General features: G+C 43.9%; 1 protein-coding gene across 1 annotated transcript in view; it reads right to left on the bottom strand.

The window, feature by feature from the left end:
- Positions 1–247: 247 nt before the first annotated feature.
- The window catches only part of FOXO3 (forkhead box O3), a 126265-nt gene continuing 103788 nt past the window's right edge, over positions 248–22724 (bottom strand). Inside the window, 7 exon segments of the mRNA XM_021938031.2 lie at positions 248–5216; positions 19926–20898; positions 20900–20952; positions 20955–20993; positions 20996–21091; positions 21094–21108; positions 21111–21360. Of these exon segments, the coding sequence (XP_021793723.2) occupies positions 19960–20898; positions 20900–20952; positions 20955–20993; positions 20996–21091; positions 21094–21108; positions 21111–21360 (1392 nt within the window). The 3' untranslated portion in view covers positions 248–5216; positions 19926–19959.

A 22724-nucleotide genomic window follows, 5' to 3' on the forward strand; every position in this document is an offset into this window, starting at 1 on the left:
AAAAGTGGCTATCAGCCACCATGAACTATGCCATACATCTGCCTTTATTAAGTTGTCTGTGGAGGTCAGAAGTGGGCCCGAGAAAAAGTGTACTAGGTTCATTTAAAGATTTCGCGATAGTCTCTCAGCTCTGTGCCTCTCCCAGCCTGTGGGGGAATTCCACAGGGAGACCTGGAGATAAACTGCCATTTTATTCCTAGGGTTCAAGAAAGGGGGAGGGAGAACAAAGAGACTTCTTGGAGTAAGACAGAGTGTCACTGATGCTTTATTTACATGCGTCACCATCTCTTTTACAAACTAGATTACGGTTTTAAGTGGAATACACAAGGCAATATCTACAAACACCAAGGAAAGTAAGTACTGCATCTCTATTTCATTTGGAAAGGGGAAGATTCCCAAATCAAACTGGTTTTGATCCTTAAGAAAGGCGGCAGAGTTAATTCATGGCAACATATGGTTAGACAAAATCCTCAGTAAGAATGCCATATGATAGTGTTCGCGTTGAAAGAAGGATGAGGTGCTTCAAATCAAAGTCTGAACTGCTTGACTCTCAGGTGTTTAAATATGGCCACGCACCATATTTAGTTCTAGATTACATGGGGTATGAGCAAGGAATTGAAACAGGTAAGACAGTTTTTACAGATACTGTATACAGATTTTTTTTCCATTCATGCAACTTTTTTCTTAAAAAAAGTTAAACATGTGAAGCCAAAATGCACAATACATTTTTTTAAATATTAACTAATTTTTCTGGTCCTCCTTCACATTTGTTTACATTTCCCATGTACATAATGTGCTAGGACAAGTATACAAGAGAAGACTGATTGCCAGGCAATGAGATAATTTTAGAGAAATAAGTGACCAGACACATAATTCTTAAAAGCAGCCGCACACGTATTTCTGGAGTGTGGCAAGAGGCCTCATGACCAATCATTCATCAAAGAAAAATATAAACAGATACAACTAAACAAGAGGAAAATATTCCATTCATTTCAATTGCATAAAATGTTACCCACTTAAGATTTAGATAAAATATAATATACTCTTTTATTTGGGCATCTGCTTTAAGATCTCATTTGACAGGCATGATTCCATCAGAACTTCACCTCCCATAGTAGTACTCTGCCTCTCCAGTCTCCAAGAGGGGCTGGCTTTTTCGCACCTCTTTACTGGTGATTGCATTTCTACCAAAAAAAAAGTTTTTTTTTTAAAAAAAACATTATGCCTAATCATACAATGTTCACCCAAATACAGCAAGAAAAATAAAACTAGAGTTCAGCGCTTTCAGGGTTTCCTTTTTGCTTTGAGAGAGGATGAGTAACATTTTTTTTTTTTTTTTTTTTGACATGGAGTTTCACTCTTGTTCCCCAGGTTGGAGTGCAGTGGTGTGATCTTGGCTCACTGCAACCTCCGCCTCCTGGGTTCAAGCGATTCTCCTGCCTCAGCCTCTAGAGTAGCTGGGATTACAGGCATGCGCCACCATGCCAGGCTAGTTTTGTATTTTTAATAGAGATAGGGTTTCTCCCATGTTGGTCAGGCTGGATAACATTTTTATTTCCCCTCGCAAGCCCTTTGCACCAACATGGAGGACTTCTTTTTGACTGCTTTATTCTTCATGGTCTTTTCCAAGAGATTCAAATGCTCCTTATTCTTTAAGTGGGGTTCACTAGGCAGAGGCAAAATCTGTCTCCACCATCTTTAAACTGTGTACAAGTTTGGAAGTCACCTGAAATCACACCCTGAGCAGGGCATACTTGTCCTGAGTAGTAAGCCATGGTGTCCTCTCCTCAGGGTGGGGAAGCAACACACACAATGCTAAAAATCAACACCAAAAACAAACACAAAGTCTGCCTGGTACTACACACGTGTGAATGATCCTCCCATTAACAGGAGTGACACACTTCTGAATGTTTAAAATGTGTTTCAGCAATCATTCTATCACAGAGGATGCAATCAAGGAAACCAAGCTCAGATTCATTCACAGTTACTGGGGTACACTGAGCCTGGCAGCCAGTTCTCATGCCAGGACAGTGAAGGCTTGTGATAAAGCTCTTTCCTAGCTTTGGTAACAGGTATCAGGTTCTGGGGCCCTGAAGAGAACAGCAGATCCCAAGAGCGCATGTCATGTTTTCAACACTAGGTACTCTTCTAATTTCTCATCACAAAGTAGGCGGCTCCCTAGAGCAGCTTATTTAGAGGCTGAGGGTGGCCTCCGATAGTTCTCATCATAAATCAAACATCACAGCTGCCAGCCCCTTGAGGCTAAGCGTTCTGCTGATATGCTCCAGATCAGAAAATTCTTGTTAGGGACCTGTGACACTCACTCAGGATGTGACATGGTGGCCAACAGTTGGCCTGTCCTGAAAGCAAGGTCTCAATATAAGGGGCAGAGGGCTCAGGCAGCACCCCTGCCCAGCCTGACCACTTTAGAACCGGGCTAGTCTCTGGGGGCCTGGCCTTTCTGCAGGTGGCTGAGGGTGAGGGTGCCGGGACCCTAGACAGGCTTCACTACCAGATCCTCGGCTGACCCTCTCCAGGGGCTGGCAGGTCTCACGGTACTTATGCTGCACTTGACTGTGCCCGGGTCTCAGCTCTCCACAACACTCTACATGTAGATGCTGTTTCAGTTACTTGAAGAAGAAAAAAAACAAAACAAAAAACCAAAGCATTCCCTCTTCATTTTCCTGATCTGTTTTGTGCTGCCTTGCCCTTGTACCTCCTCTGTCCCTTCCTCAGCTGTTTCAGATTAAATGATAATCTGGTTCTAGGACATTCTGTAAGACATTCTGCCTGAAATCCAACAAACACTAGAAAAGGAGAATAAACGCGATACCACATGTCTGAAAAGAATTCACCATTTTAAAGTTGAAACACATTGGAGGGTTGCCTTTCTCACTCCCAAAGTGGCTCCCAGGGTCTGTAAAACTGCAAAGGCAAGCAGCTATTCTGTTAGTTACTTTGCATGTTTCTCTGAACTCAGGACAGAAGTTCTCAGGACCCTCATGCTGGAAGTACTCTGGAATTCTCCTATCCCCCCACCCTTTTCCATCTCACTCCCTACTGCAGCCCCCATGCTACTACTGCCTCTGCAATGCATCCCCACCCAGGGCAGCACCCCTTAGGAAGCGTGGAGAGGCAACCCTCCCTCACTGCTACTGGAAAGTTCCTGCATACAGCACACTACTAAAGAGTCCAGGAAGTGGCTAGCATTATTATAAAGGAATATAGTAAGCAAGTCTGGCTCACTGACAAGCAGAACATATGAATAGAATACATACTTTAAAAAATTATACATACTTTAAAAATGAAGATTATAAACGTGTAGCAGTTTAGAAAAGGCAATGTGCTACAGGTCTACTATAACCACAATTGCACAACAATTTACAGATTCAGTAAAAGGCAGGGTGAAATCAACAGGGCCATCGCTCAAACATGGCAACCCAAGCGAGGCAGGAGACGTGTGACAATACCAAATGGAACTCTCATTATGCTAGGAGCTGTGATCACCACCAATATTACCCCCAGAGGAGTTATAAAGCCAAGGCGCACAAGGGGGCCCCTGGTGGCCGGTGGTGTGTGCAGGGGGTTGGGTGGCACGTCTGTGTTGGTGCCCACTGTCACGGTGCAAGCATCAGCAAGAACTCAAGCAGGGAAGTCTGTGCTGAAATACTAGCCTGTATTCCTAAGGCCCATGCATAAGGTTCCATTTTTGTACTGTACATGATAAAATATATTTATACATTTATATGCCTAATGCTTCTTATGCAAAGAAAAGAGTCTTCATATATCACTTTGGAGAAGTATGCATATGCTGTGCTAATCAGAGCATCATTACACCAATTTCATATGTACCAAAGGTGGTCCCAACTATTCCGTCTACCAAAGAAGGTAACGAATATAATCACACTTTCCAGGTTAAACAGAAAGCACCTATACAGCACCATAACTTTTTGAAAACACAACAAAATGAAATCCATAGAAGCAGAAAAAAAAGTTAAAACTGCCCTATTTTGTACTTCCATTGTGTCACTTGTACAATTACAACCTAAGCTTATATTTAAAAAATCAGTTTGTATGCTATTGCCTCTCACTCATACACTTCTAGCAGATCAGATTATACACAGCAAGGCTGAAAATAATCAAGGATGTGTATTAGGAAAACAGTGAAGTTAGAACTGCCTCAGCATTGACTTGGGTTTTTACTCTTCACACATTTCTCACTGCAAGCTTAATGCTCACCTGTAAGTTCATTTGTTCTGCAAAACAAAACAGGACTACTTTTTTTTTTTTCCTTTTCTTTCTCCTTAAAACTAAACCCTTTAGTGGCATTTGGCAATGAGTGGAGAGCTGAGCTGATTTCTTTCCTGAAAATATCAATATCCTAGTTTCTAACCAGCAGACCAACACTGTTCACATTAGCTGAAGACACTGGCAGGAGATCACAGGCCCTACTGATCTGGCACCTGTAGACCTGGTGCTGGGGTCCCGTCCACAGATCACCCTGACTCAGAACTGGAAACACACTGGGCCGGACGCTGTGCTCCACTCGTTTTGCCTATGCATGGTTCAGTCCTGGACGGGTGCGCATAGCAAACAATTGTGCCATTGTTCAGTTTTTAGAAAAGGATAATTTTCTACCAAACGAAAGAAGAAGGAAAATCCCCCTTTAGTTTATGTAATTTGTTAGTTTATGGAGTTCCATGGGCTCAAAAGCTTGTGCTGCTCGAACCCGGAATGGTAACTGGTACAACATTTTCCTTCTGTTTTTAAATTTGCTAGGGGATGGACGGTTAACATTTTAACAGAAAAATATCGCAAGTTAATGCATGTGAAAAACTCAGAAAGTCAAAGGAAAACAAACACAAGAACAACACTTAAAACATCCCATAAACCATCGCAATATTAAAACACCACAGAATGGCCGACGGGGGCTCACGGTGTGCTCTGAACGAGGGTGGGTGGTGCTGAGGGGTGCTGTCCTCCACTGGCAGGCGGCTCACCACCCCGTACAAGGAAGATTTTGCATACTTTTTTAGAGTTCTGTTCCAAGGGTAAGTGCTTCACCCAGGGTAAGGGGCCATTAACAGTCTCTGCTGGGTTAGGAAAATGGCGTGGGATTCACAAAGGTGTTAAGCTGTAAACGGTATCACTGTCCACTTGCTGAGAGCAGATTTGGCAAAGGGTTTTCTCTGTAGGTCTTGTGTCAGTTTGAGGGTCTAAAGGAGGAGAAAAGAAAACCAGAGATTAAGGGCATTGCAACAGCAACAGTGGACACCTGAGGGCCACCTGTCAAGGCCTCCCATCTCCCTCACCCACCTCAGAGCCCAGGGCTGGCACAGCAAAGCTGCTCTGCCACACCAGTTTCAAAGGTCTGAAATCCTAAGGACAAAGCACAAAGACTACTTACCTTATTTCTTATGTTGTTCTTATTACAAAATGCTCTGAAGTTGAAAAGCCCAAAGGGAATGGGATCATTCACTTTGGGAGATTAACAAAGAAAGCCATATTAGGGGTGTTTTGGGGGTTCTTTTTAGACATTCAAGGTGCAGATAAGATTCTGTTCTAGACTTCTGGACTGAGGGATTTCCTAGGACATGGGACTTTCCATGCTAAAATAAGGAGAGCCGGTCACCCTAAGTAGATGAGTTATACTTTTCTGGTTCTTCCCTATTGGCTATGTGGACTAACTGAATTGCTTACTACCCCTTTCCATGAATACCCCAACACCAGGGGAGATGAAATGGCCACTTTCTATAAAGGCCTTAATAAGCCTGCACTGCTGTGTGTGGGTAATCTTGACTCCCCTACTCCCCACCATAAAAAGAGTAAGTAATTACTAACTGGGCCATCTTAAGAATTTAAGAAATGGGGTCTTGCTGCGTTGCCCAGGTTGGACTTGAACTCCTGGGCTCAAGAGAGCCTCCCATCTCAGCCTCCTGAGTAGGTGGGACTACAGGCATGCCAATGCACTGGGTTTAGGAATTTGATTTTTGTATTACAATTTGCACAGAAAAAAATTATATAACACATATATGGCCAACAAATCCCCCACAAAACATCCCATTAATAATCAACAACATTATTATTATTCTGCCTCCAATTATTATTTTGTCTTCAATGGAAAGGCACAAAAAAGGTGCTCTTAGAGCATCTGAATTTATACAAGTCTTATCAGATGTCATGTGACCACTGGGCCCAGAAAAGTTAAAGGATGAAAAAAAAAAGTATATTCATAAACATGTCTTAATAGCAAAAGGATGTGACATGACAGACCTCCAGACATAAGATTCTTTGTTTACAGAGACAGTGTTGGCAGTTACGGTAGTAAAGAAATGGCTCTAGGCCAAGAAATGGATAGAAAAGTGGTAGTGAAACAACATGAACTCGTGCTTTTCTCACTAGACAAGGTAAATAAGTAATGAAAAAAGCATCAATAAACTCACACACAAAATCACATTATATACATCTGCTTCTCCCACCTTTACAGGCTGTACCGCAGGGTCATCAGGAATTCTCATGCATGTACTGTAGCTTCAATCTCTTCTGTGACTCTGCACTTGCTGGCAATCTTACCTTTCACTCTCAGTATTTGCAAACACAGCAGGACTTAGTATTTATGATATTTACTTATCCTTGTTAAAGCTCCAAATTGAAGAATTAAGGTTGTTTTACTGGAGGCAGGGACAATAAAGCAGAAAAAGCAGCCCCTTTCTTCTTCCTGCCTATTCCTAGGATTTAGTTTCCCTGGCTGATGGTGTTTTGGGAGCATTCTTTGCTTTGTAAAGCTACTAGATAATATTATCTTGGACTATAAAATAATGGCTTGTTGGTTCTAGAGGGAGTAAAAGCTAAAGTAAATACTAGATCTCATCATCTGTGAAGACCGTAGCTTGCTGAAGTCAGTGCTATTCTAACTCCTTTACCTCGTCCCGCAAAGTATGAATGATTAGATTGTGTTTCACAGACACAGTCCTCTGGACTCTTCCAGAGGTTTTCCCTGCACAAGAACAATTGATAAACCACCATCCAACATCACTATGCGATCAGTCATCGGGGACTCCCATCCCCAAGTCCCTATCCTGACTTACTGTAAGCGCCGAGGGAGAAGCTGTAAAGTACTATCTAATTCAGACCCCTCTCCAGTTCCCTTGGGTATTAATTATGCAGCCACAGAAGCCAGTGCATAATGGGAAGGTGACACACTTCATTCCCCAAGTACAGACACAGGGGGTGTGGCTTGCTTCAATGTGGGCAGGGCCAACACAGGAAGGAAGAGGACAGAGGACACCCATGAGCCCCTAACAGAGCACAGTTTTGAGCAGAATAGGTCATCACCCCAAAGCCAGGGGTAGGAGGCCCATGTGGGACAGTCTAAAGCACCAACCAACCACAGTCCCCAGGCTTAATATCCATTCCTTCATCAAAAGGCCCCAAATCTTCAGAGAACTCCATTATTAAAAAGGAAATGTGCGAACCACCAGTTTTCCTCTCTGCAGAATGGGGTTGGGGTCACCTGTGAACCTATGTTCTACAGCTTCCTCTGAGGTCTCCCAGGCAATGCCCTCCCAGGGAGGCCTGCTCAGGAAATCGCCTTGGTGCTTACAGGCTGAATTGGTAGAGGATTTGGCCCAGGTATCGAGGCAACTCTTGCAGAGGGCAAATTTAATACAGAAACTCCCACTCCAGAGAACAGAAAGGCCACTGGTTTCCTCTGTGACGGAAGGAAAACAGATGGTAAAACACTGAAAATATAGAAGATAAATGTTGAACAGAAATACAATTATCCTTCTCAGAGGAACACCAGAATCACCATTCACAATGAAAACTGGGGTAATAAAAATAATCAAAAGGAAAGCAGCAGCTCATCTGTCTTAGATTTTTAATGGCTCTTCTGTGGCTCAATGTTTGTACATGCTTATCTGATTCAGTCAAGGACAGAAGAGTGGAGGGAGCGTATTTTAAGTGATGAAACCTAGCTACTGAGCTGGGAAAGTCAATGATACTTAGCTTGGGTGCAAGTTTCATGGGTTTTAAGAAAGCTCATGTCATTCTTAAATTGTTGAAAGTATGACATTTTAGTTATAAGGTTATTTAGTTAACTGTGAGATTTATGTGTATGTGTTGATGCTCTTCTAGTTTAAAAACACATCGGATTAAGGGGCCGGGTACGGTGGCTAACGCCTGTAAGTCCCAGCACTTTGGGAGGCTGAAGTGAGTTCCCTGAGCCCAGCAGTTGGAGACCACCCTGAGCAACACGGCAAAACCCCGCCCCTACCAAAATACAAAAATTAATCTCATAACCTGGTCTCAAAATAAATAAATAAAATTTTAAAATGCTGTAAGAAAACACATCAGATTAAGTAAAACTTTTGAAAAGAACATAAAGCATACAGTTGATGGAATTATAGTTCACTTTGCAACCACTGGGCAATATGCCAATTAACAATAAATACAAAAATGTCCCATCAGTGGCTTTCATTAATAGGGGAAGATGTCCTCCCTCCCCTCCCTGCCCAATAAACAAGTTTGAAATCAATTGTTGATACAAAGAAAATGAAATGCGGAGACCAAATAAATGATGAGGTCCATTCTAAAAATATCTCTGGATGCTGTCATCTGGTCTCTGGTGAGAGCAAGTCCCTCTATAATCTTGGCATCTGTAGGGAAGACAAGTTTCTGCCTAATTATCACCATAAATCACATGATACTCTAAGAAAGGAAAATGCCTCCAAAAACTACACACAGCATAACAACATACATGTTCCTACTGTTGTCCTCCCACAACTTAATCCACTGTGAAAATTTTTTCAGTAGTGTTTTTATCTTCTTGGCAGAGAAGAACAGAACAGGAACCCAATACTAAATAGGACATGGAAGAAAAAAGAGATCATAAGTTGGAACCTTCACATCCACAAATCCATGAAGGTTATCAACTGTTTTCCTAGCTAGACAGAACTAGATGATTTGAGGTAAGTTTGCCCGACAAGTAAAAATAAAGTGAAACACCACTTTCCTCGTTCTTTAAAAAGAAAGATAATTTTAGCCAAACTTTCAACCCCTGGAGCAAGCCGGGGACTAAATATGGAACACTTAGGATAGAAAAGGAATTGATATTCACGCAATCTGACAAGGAAGTCTCACATGGACTCCCGACGACAGGGGTGGGTTTCAGAGTTTGAATATTTCTATTCAAACACTCAAAGAAATGTCTGCCTGATGCCATCTCTGCTTCATTCCCAGAGGAACTTCAGGGACACTCAATCCACTGAGCCACAGTCATCTGCCAGCATCCACTAAGGCTTGGGTAGCTGGTGTCACCCCAGGAAAACAATGCTTTTGCAGGTCTTGGGTTAGGCAGCCACATCTAATTTTGGAGCACCAAAATGGCACAAGTCCCTTGGAGTTCATCTTCCAGGCAAAACTTATGCAGCTCAGGAAAACACACGAATGCATACCACGCTTTGGCTTAATTTGGTCATTTTTCAATATCTTCTAGATTGAAATGGGTGATGAAAGAGTTAGAGAGGCTCATGGGAACCAGCCTGATGGTCGCTGACGGCAGGGGCCTGGTCGATGAGAATCCAGTCCTCTGCCTGCAATGCACACCAGAGACATCCTCCATGCCTGCCAGACAGGAAAATTTAGGAGGTGTAGCTCTGTTACAATCCCTTTTGACAAAGGCTGTCAAGTTGCCATTTCAGGCACTGAACAGTTTATGAGGGCAACAACAGGTATAGAAGTTTAAGCCAGGATGGCGGCCAGGTTTGTATTCCACTGAGGAGCCTCCCTAAAGGAAAGTCAAATTTCCAGGAAACCTACCTCATTGACTCTGGTAATTTCTAACAGGCAAGTAAAGCACCTGTGGAGAAAGTGAGGATGTTACAGGGAAGCTTAGAATGAGCTTTCCATGGCAAAGAAGACAGGATGATACTAGAAAGGTACACAACTATACACATTATTAACAAAACCCCTTCATTTGTGTAAAACACAAGCTTGACTTGTATAAAGGCTGCCTTGTACTGCCTCCCCGTAACTCCTGGGCTTGGTCAAGGCAGCAGGTGAACCAGTCTGGGAAGGCTGGTGACAGGGCCCTCCAGAGCCTTCGCCTCCAGGACACCTCAGAGCCTAGACCTGGAGTAGACTGCCCTTCCAGCCAGCCTTTGTGCTGTGCTGATAAAACCCAAGGGAGACACACAGGGAGAGCGGTAGTCATCCTCATACTTCACAGCTGAGGGACAAAGAGCTGGGGGTCACCTGCTGGGAGGCACCAGCTTTTCTGTCGCTTAAATTTAGCGATTATTGATGGCTAAAGTAAGTTTAAGAATGCCCTATCTCTGACTTTATGTTGAGGAGGGGATTATGTTAACTAACATTCTTCACATATCCAGAGTCAACTATGAATACTAATATGGCAGAAATATGATAGGTATTGGTTTACCGTCAACAGCAAAGTTGCAGAGATTTAGTATTTTCTTAAGATTCTTAGATTGGCAAACCACATATAATAGTATGTAAAGTTTTAGATTATGTTCTTTTTAAAGGCCCAGTTTTTAGGCAAAAAGCCTTTAAAGGGTGTCTTGATCCTCTCTGAATTTATGGTTATTTAACTTTATTATAATATCCAAAACACTTAGCTGGTAAAGGCCTGTGGGATCAAGTTCCACTGTCCTCATCCATGCTTTAAGGCCCACTACTGCTTCTGGGAACAAACCTTCCGCTTGTCTGATGGGTCAGGTTCAAAGACACTTTACCTGGACGGCTCTTCTTACCACGCATGCGAATCACCTACACATTCAGATGGCTCCTCCAGCCCCACCTTCCCTATGCTATCCTTGACTCAATTCTTATGCCACTCACCTAGTACCTAATCATAATGTGCCTGAAATGGCAACTTTTTCAGGGGCTCCCAACATGTTGAACTCCTTGAAAGCTGAGCAAAGTCTTCAAATCAAATCAAACACGTGTGGAGCACCTACTACTTTAAGAGCACTGTCTGGTATCTGCCCCTGTGCAGCACATATTCCAGTGGAAGAAACACAATTTTCTTGATGTCCCAAGTAACCTGGTAAGTTGAAAGTACTAAATGGATGCATAATAAATGTTGGCTGAATCAATGACAGAACCATCCTCCTGGAAGAACCCTCTTCCTCTCTGACAACTCCGACACTCAGCATCCTTTCACTGCAACTGCTTCCACGACCTACTCATATTTGCCGAGAGTTAGTTTGAGTCCAGGCAGAACCTACTGCCTGGTGGGATATGACCTAGGATTTGTGGCACTTTTTGTGAAAAGGATGGTTTCCAATAATTAAATTTCTAAAACTCCTATTTCTTACAGATGAAATCAATACAAGGCACAATTTTAACATTCAACTCATCCTCAAGTATTTAATAAAAAGTTTATCTTCTCCCATCCTTTCTGTATATCCCACTATATATATCCTTATCACCAGCCCCCAAATTAAGAGACTTGCTACTCTAAGTCTCAAGTTGCTGTCAATAAAGTGATTCACCGTTTAAAAATAACAGGGAAGTGTAGTACAGGAGGAAATGTTCAGAGTCATCAACCATGACCTGCATATCACGATGTTTATGTTCGCTGGGTGTGACCCTATCCTGTATGACTCTTCACTGCATTCACTGGGGTGTGTGTATGTGGGGGGCGGGGCAGGGATGAATGACAGGAGTGTGCAGGCTGGGATGCCCTAGATCCCTGGAGGGTGGGTGGAAGTGCAGGTGTAATTGCCAGCCCATCTCAGGGTTTAGCTACCAGACAGTGAAGGGAGGGTCTCTAAAGTCCTCTTTTCCTGCTTTAGATACACAGGATTTTGAGAGACAATGTAATTTTTCCAAGTGATTCTGAAACTGAAAACACAGAATCAGCTAGTTAAGTTCTACAAATAGTCCAAACCACCTGTAAGGTATGACCAGGACAGACAGGTGACACAGATGGTGGTCATGTAACAACCATCACACCAGTGCAACAGAGGAACTGAGAGGGACTCCACGTGGCTCCAGGACTGAGAGAGACAAAGGAGCGCCCTGAGGCCAGCAGTCTGGCCAGGCATACATATTCCAGTAGTGAAGGGAATCTGCATGTGTGGCCCCGGTGCCCCTCTTCTTACAGCTTGGCCTGCACTTGCACCACGGTGTAAGCGCCGGCCGGGGCTGCCTCCCATGGGGCACCCCACCCCAGCCAGCAGGACAGTCTGAGTAGAACGTGACGGGCAGCGCAGGCAGTGCTTTGGTTTGTGTTACTCGGTGGGCAGGCAGCATTTTCAGGTAAACAAACATTAGGGCCACCTTCTAACAGGTCTATCAAAGTATCACTTTCTGATTACTTATAACTAGGTTGGGCGGTCTTGCTGTCTGATCTTTTTTGAACATACAAATGACCAATGAAAGCTCCAAGTAATTACAGTGGCGAATACAGAAATGAAGGCCTAGTGGAAATTAACTGAAAATTTCGACCTCAGAACTGTTGGACTCCTACCTCTGGTCTTCTCTTCTTAGTCACTGATTTCCCCTAAGGAATCAAGTCAAATACTCCACACAAACATAAACACATTTAAAAAAATAATAAAACAAAAAACCCCCACAACCTTATGGCTCAGACTTCTTTCATCAGAGACAAAGCAGGAAAAGAAGAGGGAATGGAGACGGAGAGAAAGAAGAAAGAGGATGAGAGAGGAAGAGACAGGGAGAAGGAGAGGGAGGGAGAGAGAGGAGACATACTGACATCCAAACCTTCAATCAAACCAAGACTGTCAATTACAGTTTCAGCCTTCAGAAACACTGGAACTACCCTCTGAGACTTCGTGACTAAGTGATCCTGTTCTTTAATAAATGAATGCCATGGATTTTAGCAAAAAATAGGCTATTAAAAACAAAGTCGACCTAAAATTAAAAACTAAGGTGCACATCTATTATTGAGCAGGAAAGACACAAAAGACCTGCATCCCAGTGTCCAGTGGCTCTACAGGGTGGTATATTTTAGTCCCAGGCCTGGCTGCTGCTTATTTAGAAGCGCCTAGAGAAGAACAGCCTATTTTTTTTTCTGGGTTTTCACTCAATTTAGAATTGGAAGAGATGTTAAGGGTGCAGTGACTGTCTTTTCTGAACCCCAAGTTGTATCACAGTTAACAAATAAGAGAAAAACCACCAGCTTTGGGGAGACCCAAGGCCAGACTACTGCCAAAACCATGCTATTATGTGGTAGTCCTTCTGCTCCAAGACAGCCCTAGGAGGGACTGCAATGGCTCCTGGTCTCTGAGTGGCTTGGGATGACTGGCATTGGGAAAACAAAGATGGCATTGCCAGATTCCTCCCAACAGCAGGAGAGGTTCAGGCTTGAGGCTCTGAGGCAGCTGAAAAGAGCAGGGTGGGGCGTCTCCTTCAGCGGGGCTTGCTGCTAGCTCCTGTGGACACCGATGAGTACCCATGCTAAGCAGAGCTGAAGCCAGACAGCTGGGACTTCCCAGGCGATCCTTTAAAGATGCTAATGGAGGACTCTGGATACCACATACAGCTCTCCTCACAACATCTGTAGCATTAGTTCTGAAACCCAAGTTGTATCACAGTTAACAAATAAGAGATAAACCACCAGCTTTGGGGAGACCGTTTAACAGCCCCTCTAATGAGTACCCCCAAACTGGTAGGCAGAACTTCTAAGGGACGTCGACTCTGGAAATAAAAGTTTGCACACCAACAGGTAATTGTAGATCCCTTTTTAATGAAAAACCCAGTTGAGTCTAGTTCACTGAGGAAAACAGTCGCTCTTTCTGCCCATAGTTTAAGACTGGCGTGGCTGCTTCCTGCTTCCACTATTAACCTCTGGAGCTGTTTTAAATCACAATAAACATTAAATAATGTTTTTAAAAAGGTGCCAAAAGACATTAGCCCATATCAGAGGTAGCCCTTCTAGGAGCTCTGTGAGGCCAGTTTTAATTTTAACCTCGTTTTATAAATAAGCAAACTGAAACTGAGAGATGAGCGACTTGACTCCAGGACACACAGCCATGAAAAAGGCAGCCGTCTGCTGCAAGTCCCACAGCTCCTCTGCCATCCCACAGGATCTCACTTAACTTGGAGTGGGCTGCAGGGGAGGCTTTTTTAATCCACAGCTCCCTCAGAGCAGAGCCCCAGGGACAATGTGCTGCAGTGGGCGGCTCATGTCCAACCGTGATGAACTCACCAGCTCTGGAAATCAAACATAAAGTGCTCTGCAGAGCTTTTAAAAGAAACCAGCATCTGGATTCAGCCTGAACTCTGACCTGTTAGTATGCAACTCCTCAAGTCTTAGGGTCTGTGTTTTTGTGGGATAGACCGTGTGATCATGGAACAGAAGCCCTGAATGCAGGGTTGTCCCAGAAAACCGGGCACATCAGTCCGCCACACCACATGCGCCTCTGCTCCAACCTTGTAAGGCAGACTTTGGCTCTACGACAAACTGTCATCACCACTGCCACTACTTTGCCCACTAGGCCACGCATTCTTTAAGGGAGGGACCCTTTTTATCCACTTCTGCCCCCTGTGCCCAGCAGGTACTCAACAGATGAACTGTGCTTAATGATTTCAGGCGTTTCTTGAGCACTTCTATCAACACGGGTCTACCACTTTGCCGGGCAGCTAGCCCATGCATGGATATGGCTGAGAAACACGAGATATATGACAAGGTCATACAAAAAACTCAGCAAGAAAGGGAGGAAAAGGACAAAGAAGCCCTAGTCTCCAAGGGGGTGCTGACTCCTTTCAGCAAAACTCTAGGACAGGATTTCTTAAGGGGGTTCCTTAGAACACCGGTGCTATGGTTTCTTGAAGAAAAAGGATTTGATTCAAGATATCAAACACTTTAGGAAACACTGCATAACATATCCATCCCTAGAAGGTTCATAATGTGTATTAACCTTTAACGCTCTGAGAAGTTCTCTTGGAAATAATCCAATTTCTCTTTAACATGGTATTTTTTAAACTTATTTGACCACAAAATCCATTTTCTATTTCACACCTATGACTATCTTGAGGATCTAGTATTCCAAGAAACATTTTGAGAAACATTGACTTATAGGACCTCTAAATACTAATTTGCAAAACACATTTTAAATTCAATTTAGTTTCTGAAACTTTAAAATTCAAAACAATTTGGAGGACTGGGGAAAGCAATACTTTGAAATTCAATGAACACATCAGCAAAACCAGGGTGAAGCAGGTGGTGTCTCTTGCAAGGTGGAGAATCTCCATCTTGGGATGCAAGTCCAGTAATATGTGTCTCCAAGTCAGGGAAGAGAAAGCAGTCTGCAAACATTCTCCCACCGGGCCCAAGGTCAAGGAGGACCTCCAGGAGGCAACCTCTCCAGCAACGGCAAAGAAGCAGGTCCCAGAAAGCCCCCTTCTCCCATCTCCAAATAGAAAGGTAAGCCTGTGAGAAGCACAGGTGGCCCCTGGGGGAAGACTACTGATAGAAAATGTTGTTTACAAGACGCTGCTAAGCATTATGAACACTCTAAGTTGTGAGAGTAATTCTGGTGATTTTCACCCTGTTTATTTATGTTCTACATGAGCTCTCTGGACAGAAGAAATTCCAGAAAGCTGTTTATAAACGCAACTGCTTGAAGGAGGAGCCACTCAGCCTCTGTCTCCATGCTGAGCAGACTGGCCAGAGATGAAAACAGGTGCATTTTATAAAACCAACAAGCCCAGGAAGAGCAGCCTTCATGCTAAACGTCACTGCTTCCCAGGAAAAAATAGCGTATATAGCGAGTATACCAGCCTCTGCAAAGAAAACCCCTTTTTATGGCCATATCAATTTTCTCTTGCACTCACTGACACTAAAAAGATCCCCAAATTCTCTCCCTGAATGATAGTTCAGACTTTTGGCTTTTTTTAAAAGGTAAGAATAAAGATCCCTGAAGACACAGAATTCTTCATGCTAGCATACTATAACCAGACTACAGTGACAAGTACAAATAACAAGAGTATATTCTCCATGTAATTCATAACAGATTCATATTTATCAGATGTTACATTCCCTAAAACAGAAATATCTACATCAATCAAAAACACGATATAGCTAGTCTATATTACCTGTATTTGGTTAGAATTAGTCCTATCCCCAACATAAATTTTAAAGACATACTAGAATCACAGCATTCAAACATCAGTCAAACAAGCATCAAGTATTTACTCCTTTTGGGCAGCAGCCTACATGTAAATTCTAAACGGCTTCCAATACTGCAGCCTGCTGATGCCACACTAGTACATCACTATTTCTTTCCAACTCCATATCATAACATAGACCTCACCAGGTCCATTTCACAGACAAAATGTTAGGGTTCAAGTTTAAAATTATACATACCATGCACCTTTAAAACTTGATGAGGCTGTCTTCTTTTGACAAATGAGAAACCTAATGTTCTACGAGATTGAGTGATGTGGCAGAGACAAGCAGAGAACCACCCCTCCCCTCTCCCTCTGGGCTTTTGCTGGTGGATGTTTCCCAGTCTTTATCAAAAAGCACTTTAAATACTGGGCTGCTCCCTAATGGTGTCTCCAAATGTCAAAAGATGAAGATGAATGAAAGTCCGTGAATGCAGGCATCTTTGATATCAAATTAAGGTGAGATTGAAGCTGCTTTCCCTCAGAGAGGACACATGTCGAACTCAAGAGGGCTGACCGGAAACTTGAGCTTACAGCACCACACCAGCTCATGACCATCTCTGCCACCAACTGTAAACATGTGCACCAAGCTTTATGAACACCTGAGAGAACACAGTGCCCTTCACGACCCAGCAGCCAGCCCTCCAAAAAAAGTATGGCTATTTTTTCTTTTCCAGATAGACCTAAGGGTCAAAGGATTCTACACGTGGTCTAAAATGAATGACCTGTGTGAAACACCCAGCCCTCCAGAGAAGCATCTTGCCACAGCTCCTCAGTAAGACTGCCTGTCAACTGAGCAGACTGCTCCATCAACACAAGAAGGCTCAGACTCAGCATCACATGACCTTCTGCAAGCAAGCCAGGAAGTCAGTCTGGAGAAACACTAAGAAAAAGTTCAACCAAGAAAGTTATTAGAGAGCAACTCTTGGGAAGCTGGGACAGTTAATTTGAGAAAAGTAGGGTATCAGAGTCTGACCTCAGCCCCATTCTGTGACTTGAGGGGAGTCTTCAATGAAGTGATAGTCACAGTTAAGTTTTAAAGTAAAAAATACACTTCAGGTTGCATGTGCTCCTGGCTGCTGAAATGAACAATGGATTCCAAGGCAAAAATGGAAATTCTAAACCAGAAACTAGATCCCCTCACAGCCCCCACTGCCCTTTGGACGGTTCTTTAAATGCTCTGTGGTCATGCTGAGCTAGTCTACTTTCAGGAAAATTTGGTGACTTTTCATTTTTAGCTGAAGAAGTATCTTCTCAAAACAACCTCCCCCAAAATATTCTGAGGCAAAGATGACACTAAGGGTCCATTAGGATATAATAATGAAATGCATTATCCTCAATGCAATAATTTATTATCATCATCAAAATCATAGTTCACCAGATAACCTTAAAAAATCTAAGTATTTAAATCTCCCTTAATTTTTTGTACAATCCTTTAGAATTACACACATACGAGAAAGATCTGCTGTTCAACCAACAGGGAAACCAACACTTGAAAAATTAGACAAAAACTGATGCCTTTTCTTCTGAATACATTTTTCCAATGAACTAGAAAGTGGTCTCCTTACAATCACACTCAAATTAAAACGTATTCGTGTCTTTAAAAGCCTATTTTTAAAGGAAGACAAACCATTTATTCTTTTAAAAGCCAAATATCTACATTTCTAAAGACAAATCTTCCATATTCTTCTCCTTAAAGGAAGACAAACTAGTCTTCTAAAGGCCAGATATCTACATTTCTAAAGTCAAATCTCCACCAGCCCAAGTTCTGGTATGGTACTGAACTGGCCGGCATGGAAGTACTGTCACCCTACTTAGCTTCCATTACAGTCTTTTCACCATCTCAAGGGGTATTAAATGACTGAAATCAGATATCTGAGTTCCATTAGGGGTCTCTTATGCCTGAGAAAGTTGAGAGGCTTTAGCATCACAACACTCTTAACATTCCCCATTCTGCAACTACCCATGAGCTGGAGTGAGCTCACCACAGGAGACCCTTGTAAGTCCTTCATCACAGCCGCGGAGGGTTAAACGAGGCTCAAGTTTTTACGGCTTTGAATTCCCTTGCTTTTTACACCACTTAAAGAAGGCTGTAAGTAGCTTGCTGAGACTGAAACAAAACAAAGCAAAAGGGCTGGGGCACAGAACAGAACCCGTTCACATCCGGGTGGCCAGTGGTGCAAATCTGTTGTAGAAGATCCCAGTGTTGATCTTACTTCTTGAGGAGGAGAGTTTTTAGGGAAAGCTTGTCTATTATCTGCTACTTTGACTCCAGTTCAGAGCACTCCCCGTCCCCCATTTTTTTTAACCAGTTAGACAGAATAAGGAAGAACTACTATGGGGGTTCAAGTCATTTAAGAAATGAATCTAGCTCTGTAACCTTGGGCAAACTATTTAACCTCTCTGGGCTACCTGCTTGCCCATTTGTCAGTATACCTAGTTGCATGGTACATATTTCACCCCACTGCAGTTTTCAAAGCACTTTCACATGCTTTAGTGCATTTGATTCTTGTAATAACCCTGTGAAGTAATGGGGGCTATTATCCTCATTTTATAAAACTGGAATTTGAGACTCAAGAGGCCTAAGACACACCCACAGTGGTAGCAAGAAAGTGGTAGAAGTAGGCCTGAACCTCAATTCCTGATTTCAATCAAATGCTTTTCTTACCACATCACACTGCCTGATCTTTGTGGTTCCAAGAACATTAAAATGCCACAATTGAAAAATATCTCCATCGCCATTCACAACCTGTGTCACTCTATGTTTGGAAACTGCTGACATCATTTATAGTTTGGGGAACAAGCAAAAGAACACGAGTAAGTACTCCCTCACACAAACACTTGTGCTTTCAACTTAATTTCTTGGCTTTTTTCCAAGAGATAGGTTCTTGTTCTTACCGCCCAGGATGGAGTGCAGTGGCACGATCATGGCTCACTGCAGCCTCAAACTCCTGGGCTCAAGGGATTCTCCTGAGAAGCAGGGGCTACAAGTGTGTGCCACCATGCCCAGCTAATTTTTTAAGTTTTCTGTAGACATGGAGTCTTGTTATGTTGCCCATGTTGGTCTCTATGACTCCTGGCCTCAAGCAATTCCTGCTTCAGTCTCCCATAATTTTGGGATTATAGGCATGAGATACTGTGCCTGGCCTCTTACTTTTGTAAAGGCTTAGCTCTTGAGTGCTAGCTAAAAAAGATGCTTAGTACTTAGATAAACAGATTTTGCTTGTTAGAAATATTCATATATGAAAGAGTCCAGAATACATATTCTGCAGGTAAATTAGAAGCACCTGCCAATCATTACCAGCAACCAAAGATGAAGAACCTGTAACACTGAAGATTGACAAAAGCAGTGATGGACCAGAGAGTCCTTCTAGGAAAGCCCTTTGGCTGGGGTCCTTGACCCTGAAGTATGACCATCCCTCTCCTTCTCTTCTATTCTCATCCGTCCATCAAGTAGGGCAACCTGTGTCACAGGCCAGTGAGGACAACTGGATGCAAAAAAGAATGTGATCTCTGAATGTGTATGTGTTCTCTTCACTAGCAGTAAATTTCTGAACTATCAGCAAACTGTGGGGAAGGGCACCTGACAGCCCTATTTGGTTTGCAGGTAAAACCCTGAGATGGAACTGGCTGGGAGCCATATTATGTGCACCACTGCTCCACGGTTCTCAATGTGGAATGAAGTTCAAAGTAAAGAGAAGACAGGCTCCCCCAGAGATCCCCCCCGATCCCCATATTGTTATTTTTACGCCATAGCATTGGGCACTGACCTGCTTTGCCCACTTCCCCTTCCTCAGTGATCCTTCAGCCTGGCACCCAGCTCTGAGATGAGGCCTGCTTAGCACCAGTGAAGTTCCCCACGTTCAAACCAACAACATTCTGTGTGGAGATGAGGGAATCAAAGTTAAAATCCAACCCATCAGCATCCATGAGTTCGCTACGGATAATGGACTCCATGTCACATTCCAAGCTCCCATTGAACATGTCCAGGTCCAAGTCGCTGGGGAACTTCTCATGGCCCATAACGGGCAGGTTTGCACTAGTTGAGTACAAGGAGGAGCCTGAGAGAGAGTCCGAAAGGGTTTGCATAGACTGGCTGACAGGAGACTGCTGCTGGTGTTTGGCTGACCCAAGGCTGCTGGACTCACTCAAGCCCATGTTGCTGACAGAATTCGACAAGGCACGGCTGCCACCAAGAGCGCCCTGGGTTTGGTGCTGGTGGTGGAGCAAGTTCTGATTGACCAAACTTCCCTGGTTAGGCTGGGCAGCAAAGGACATCATTGGGTCACTGCGAAGCATCACGTTCCGGCGGGAATTCTGGGCAGACACAGCGGTGCTGGCCTGAGACATCAAGGGGTCCGACTGTGTCATCATGACATCGCTGTGGCTAAGTGAGTCCGAAGTGAGCAGGTCCTGGAGTGTCTGGTTACCATAGTGTGACATGGAAGAGAAGGTAGCTGGCTTGTTCTCTTGGATGGTCTGCATGGGAGACTGGCGTAGGGAGTTCAGAGATGAAGGTCCAAACACCGTGCTGTTGAAGGAGCTGGTTGGGGAGCCCAGGCCCGAGCCCTTGGTGGTGTATGGGAAGCTAGAGCTCCGCTGCATAAGTCCCCCAGTGGGTGATGGCTGGGATGGCGGGAGCGTGATGTTATCCAGCAGGTCGTCCATGAGGTTCTCAGTCAGCCCATCATTCAGATTCATGGTGCCTGCCATATCAGTCAGCCGTGGCAGTTCCACCGTGCATGGCTTGTTCACTGAAGGTGACAGGCTGGCTGAGCTGCTGTAGAGCATGGGCGAGAGAGGCGCATCGTCGTCCTGGACTTCATCCAACTCTGTGCTTGCCATGATGGGCGACAGGCGGCCACTGACTGTGCTGGCGTTAGAATTGGTGCGTGAACGGAAGTCCGTCCACGCATCCAGCTCATCACTGCTGCGTGACGTGGGGCTGCCAGGCCACTTGGAGAGCTGGGAGGGACTGTCGTCAGCTGATTCAGGGGCTGTCTGCAGGGCTGCCTTCTTCTTGGCTGCGCGGCCACGGCTCTTGGTATACTTGTTGCTGTTGTCCATGGAGACAGCCCGCCGCCGGGGGGCTTTTCCGCTCTTCCCCCCATCCGGGTTGATGATCCACCAAGAGCTCTTGCCAGTTCCCTCATTCTGGACCCGCATGAATCGACTATGCAGCGACAGGTTGTGCCGGATGGAGTTCTGCAGGGAGAAGAGAAAACAGAGTATGAACCAGAATGGTCCAAAACAGAGCACCCAGATGATATAGTAACCCAAACTCCTCATTTACTTTTTATTTTATTTTTTTGAGACAAGGTCTCACTCTGCTGCCCATGCTGGAATGCAGTGGTGCAGCCTCAACCTCCTGGGCTGAAGCGATCCTGAAGCACCTGTAACTAGGACTATAGGCGCATGCCACCACGCCTGGTTAATTTTTATATTTTTTGTTCAGATGGGGTTTTCCATGTTACCCAGGCTGGTCTCAAACTCCTGGACTCAAGAGATCCTCCCACTTCGGCCTCCCAAAGTGCTAGGATTATAGGCATGAACCACCGTGCTGGCCAACTCCTCATTTTTTAAAGCTGCCTCAATTTCAAAGGTTAAAAAAAATCCAACCTAATTCAAAAAGACAAGTATCTGCACGACCCTCTCTGGGAATAAAATGACATGTTAAATGGCAGTTTTCACATCTAGGGGGCAGGGAGATGATTTCACGTCCAAGAGATGCTGGGAATAGATAAGCTCACTGATAGTAGTTTTCCCCAAATTCCTAGGTTTACTGGCTTTTCTGTAATTATACTGCCCATACTGAAGTTCACACTTGGAATTTACTACCACACTCCTCTGTCCCCTGCACTTTCCAACAAACTTCCCCTCCTCTCTAAGTGTAATAATCACTTGGTTGGAGGGCTGCTTTATCTTCTCATGGTCCCCTCCTCCACTAGTATAGAGGCACAACATCTACCTTTTCTTAACTACTTCTATGAATTAAGAACTGATGAGAATTTTTACCGGACCTTTCTATGACTCCATCTCATCCTGCCAGATTTCACACCTTAGCATGTAACTCTTGCAGACACAAGAAGTGTAGAGCAGGATTTGCCAGGTTGATTAGAGAAGCAGGCAAGTCTCCCATTCAGAAGAATTCAAATACTATATAGATACTTGCCTGTCAAGTTAGTGTGGGCTGAGCATAGTAACTTCCTTAGAAAGAGTACAGTATGAAAAGGAGGGAAAAGAACAACTTTAGAGTGGAGAAACTGACACACACTATTTCAGTCAGGTGATCAGGGTCAATACCTACAAGGAAAAGATGAGCTGATAATGTGTACCCTTGATATGACATGATGAGAACGGCACCTTCTGTGGTCTGCCTTCCAAAGCCCATAACCTCAGTCTAAGCATGAGAAAGACATCAGACAAATTTCAATTAAGGGACATTTACAAAATACCTATTCAGTACTTCTCAAAATGGTCACAGCCAAGAAGAGCCTAAGGAGCCTAAGGAGATATGATGGCTAAAGGTAATATGGTATGCTGGATGGAATCCTGGAACAAAAAAAAGA

This window comes from Papio anubis, chromosome 6 (genome assembly GCF_008728515.1).
Source record: "Papio anubis isolate 15944 chromosome 6, Panubis1.0, whole genome shotgun sequence".
In the NCBI taxonomy this organism is placed as follows: Eukaryota; Metazoa; Chordata; class Mammalia; order Primates; family Cercopithecidae; genus Papio; species Papio anubis.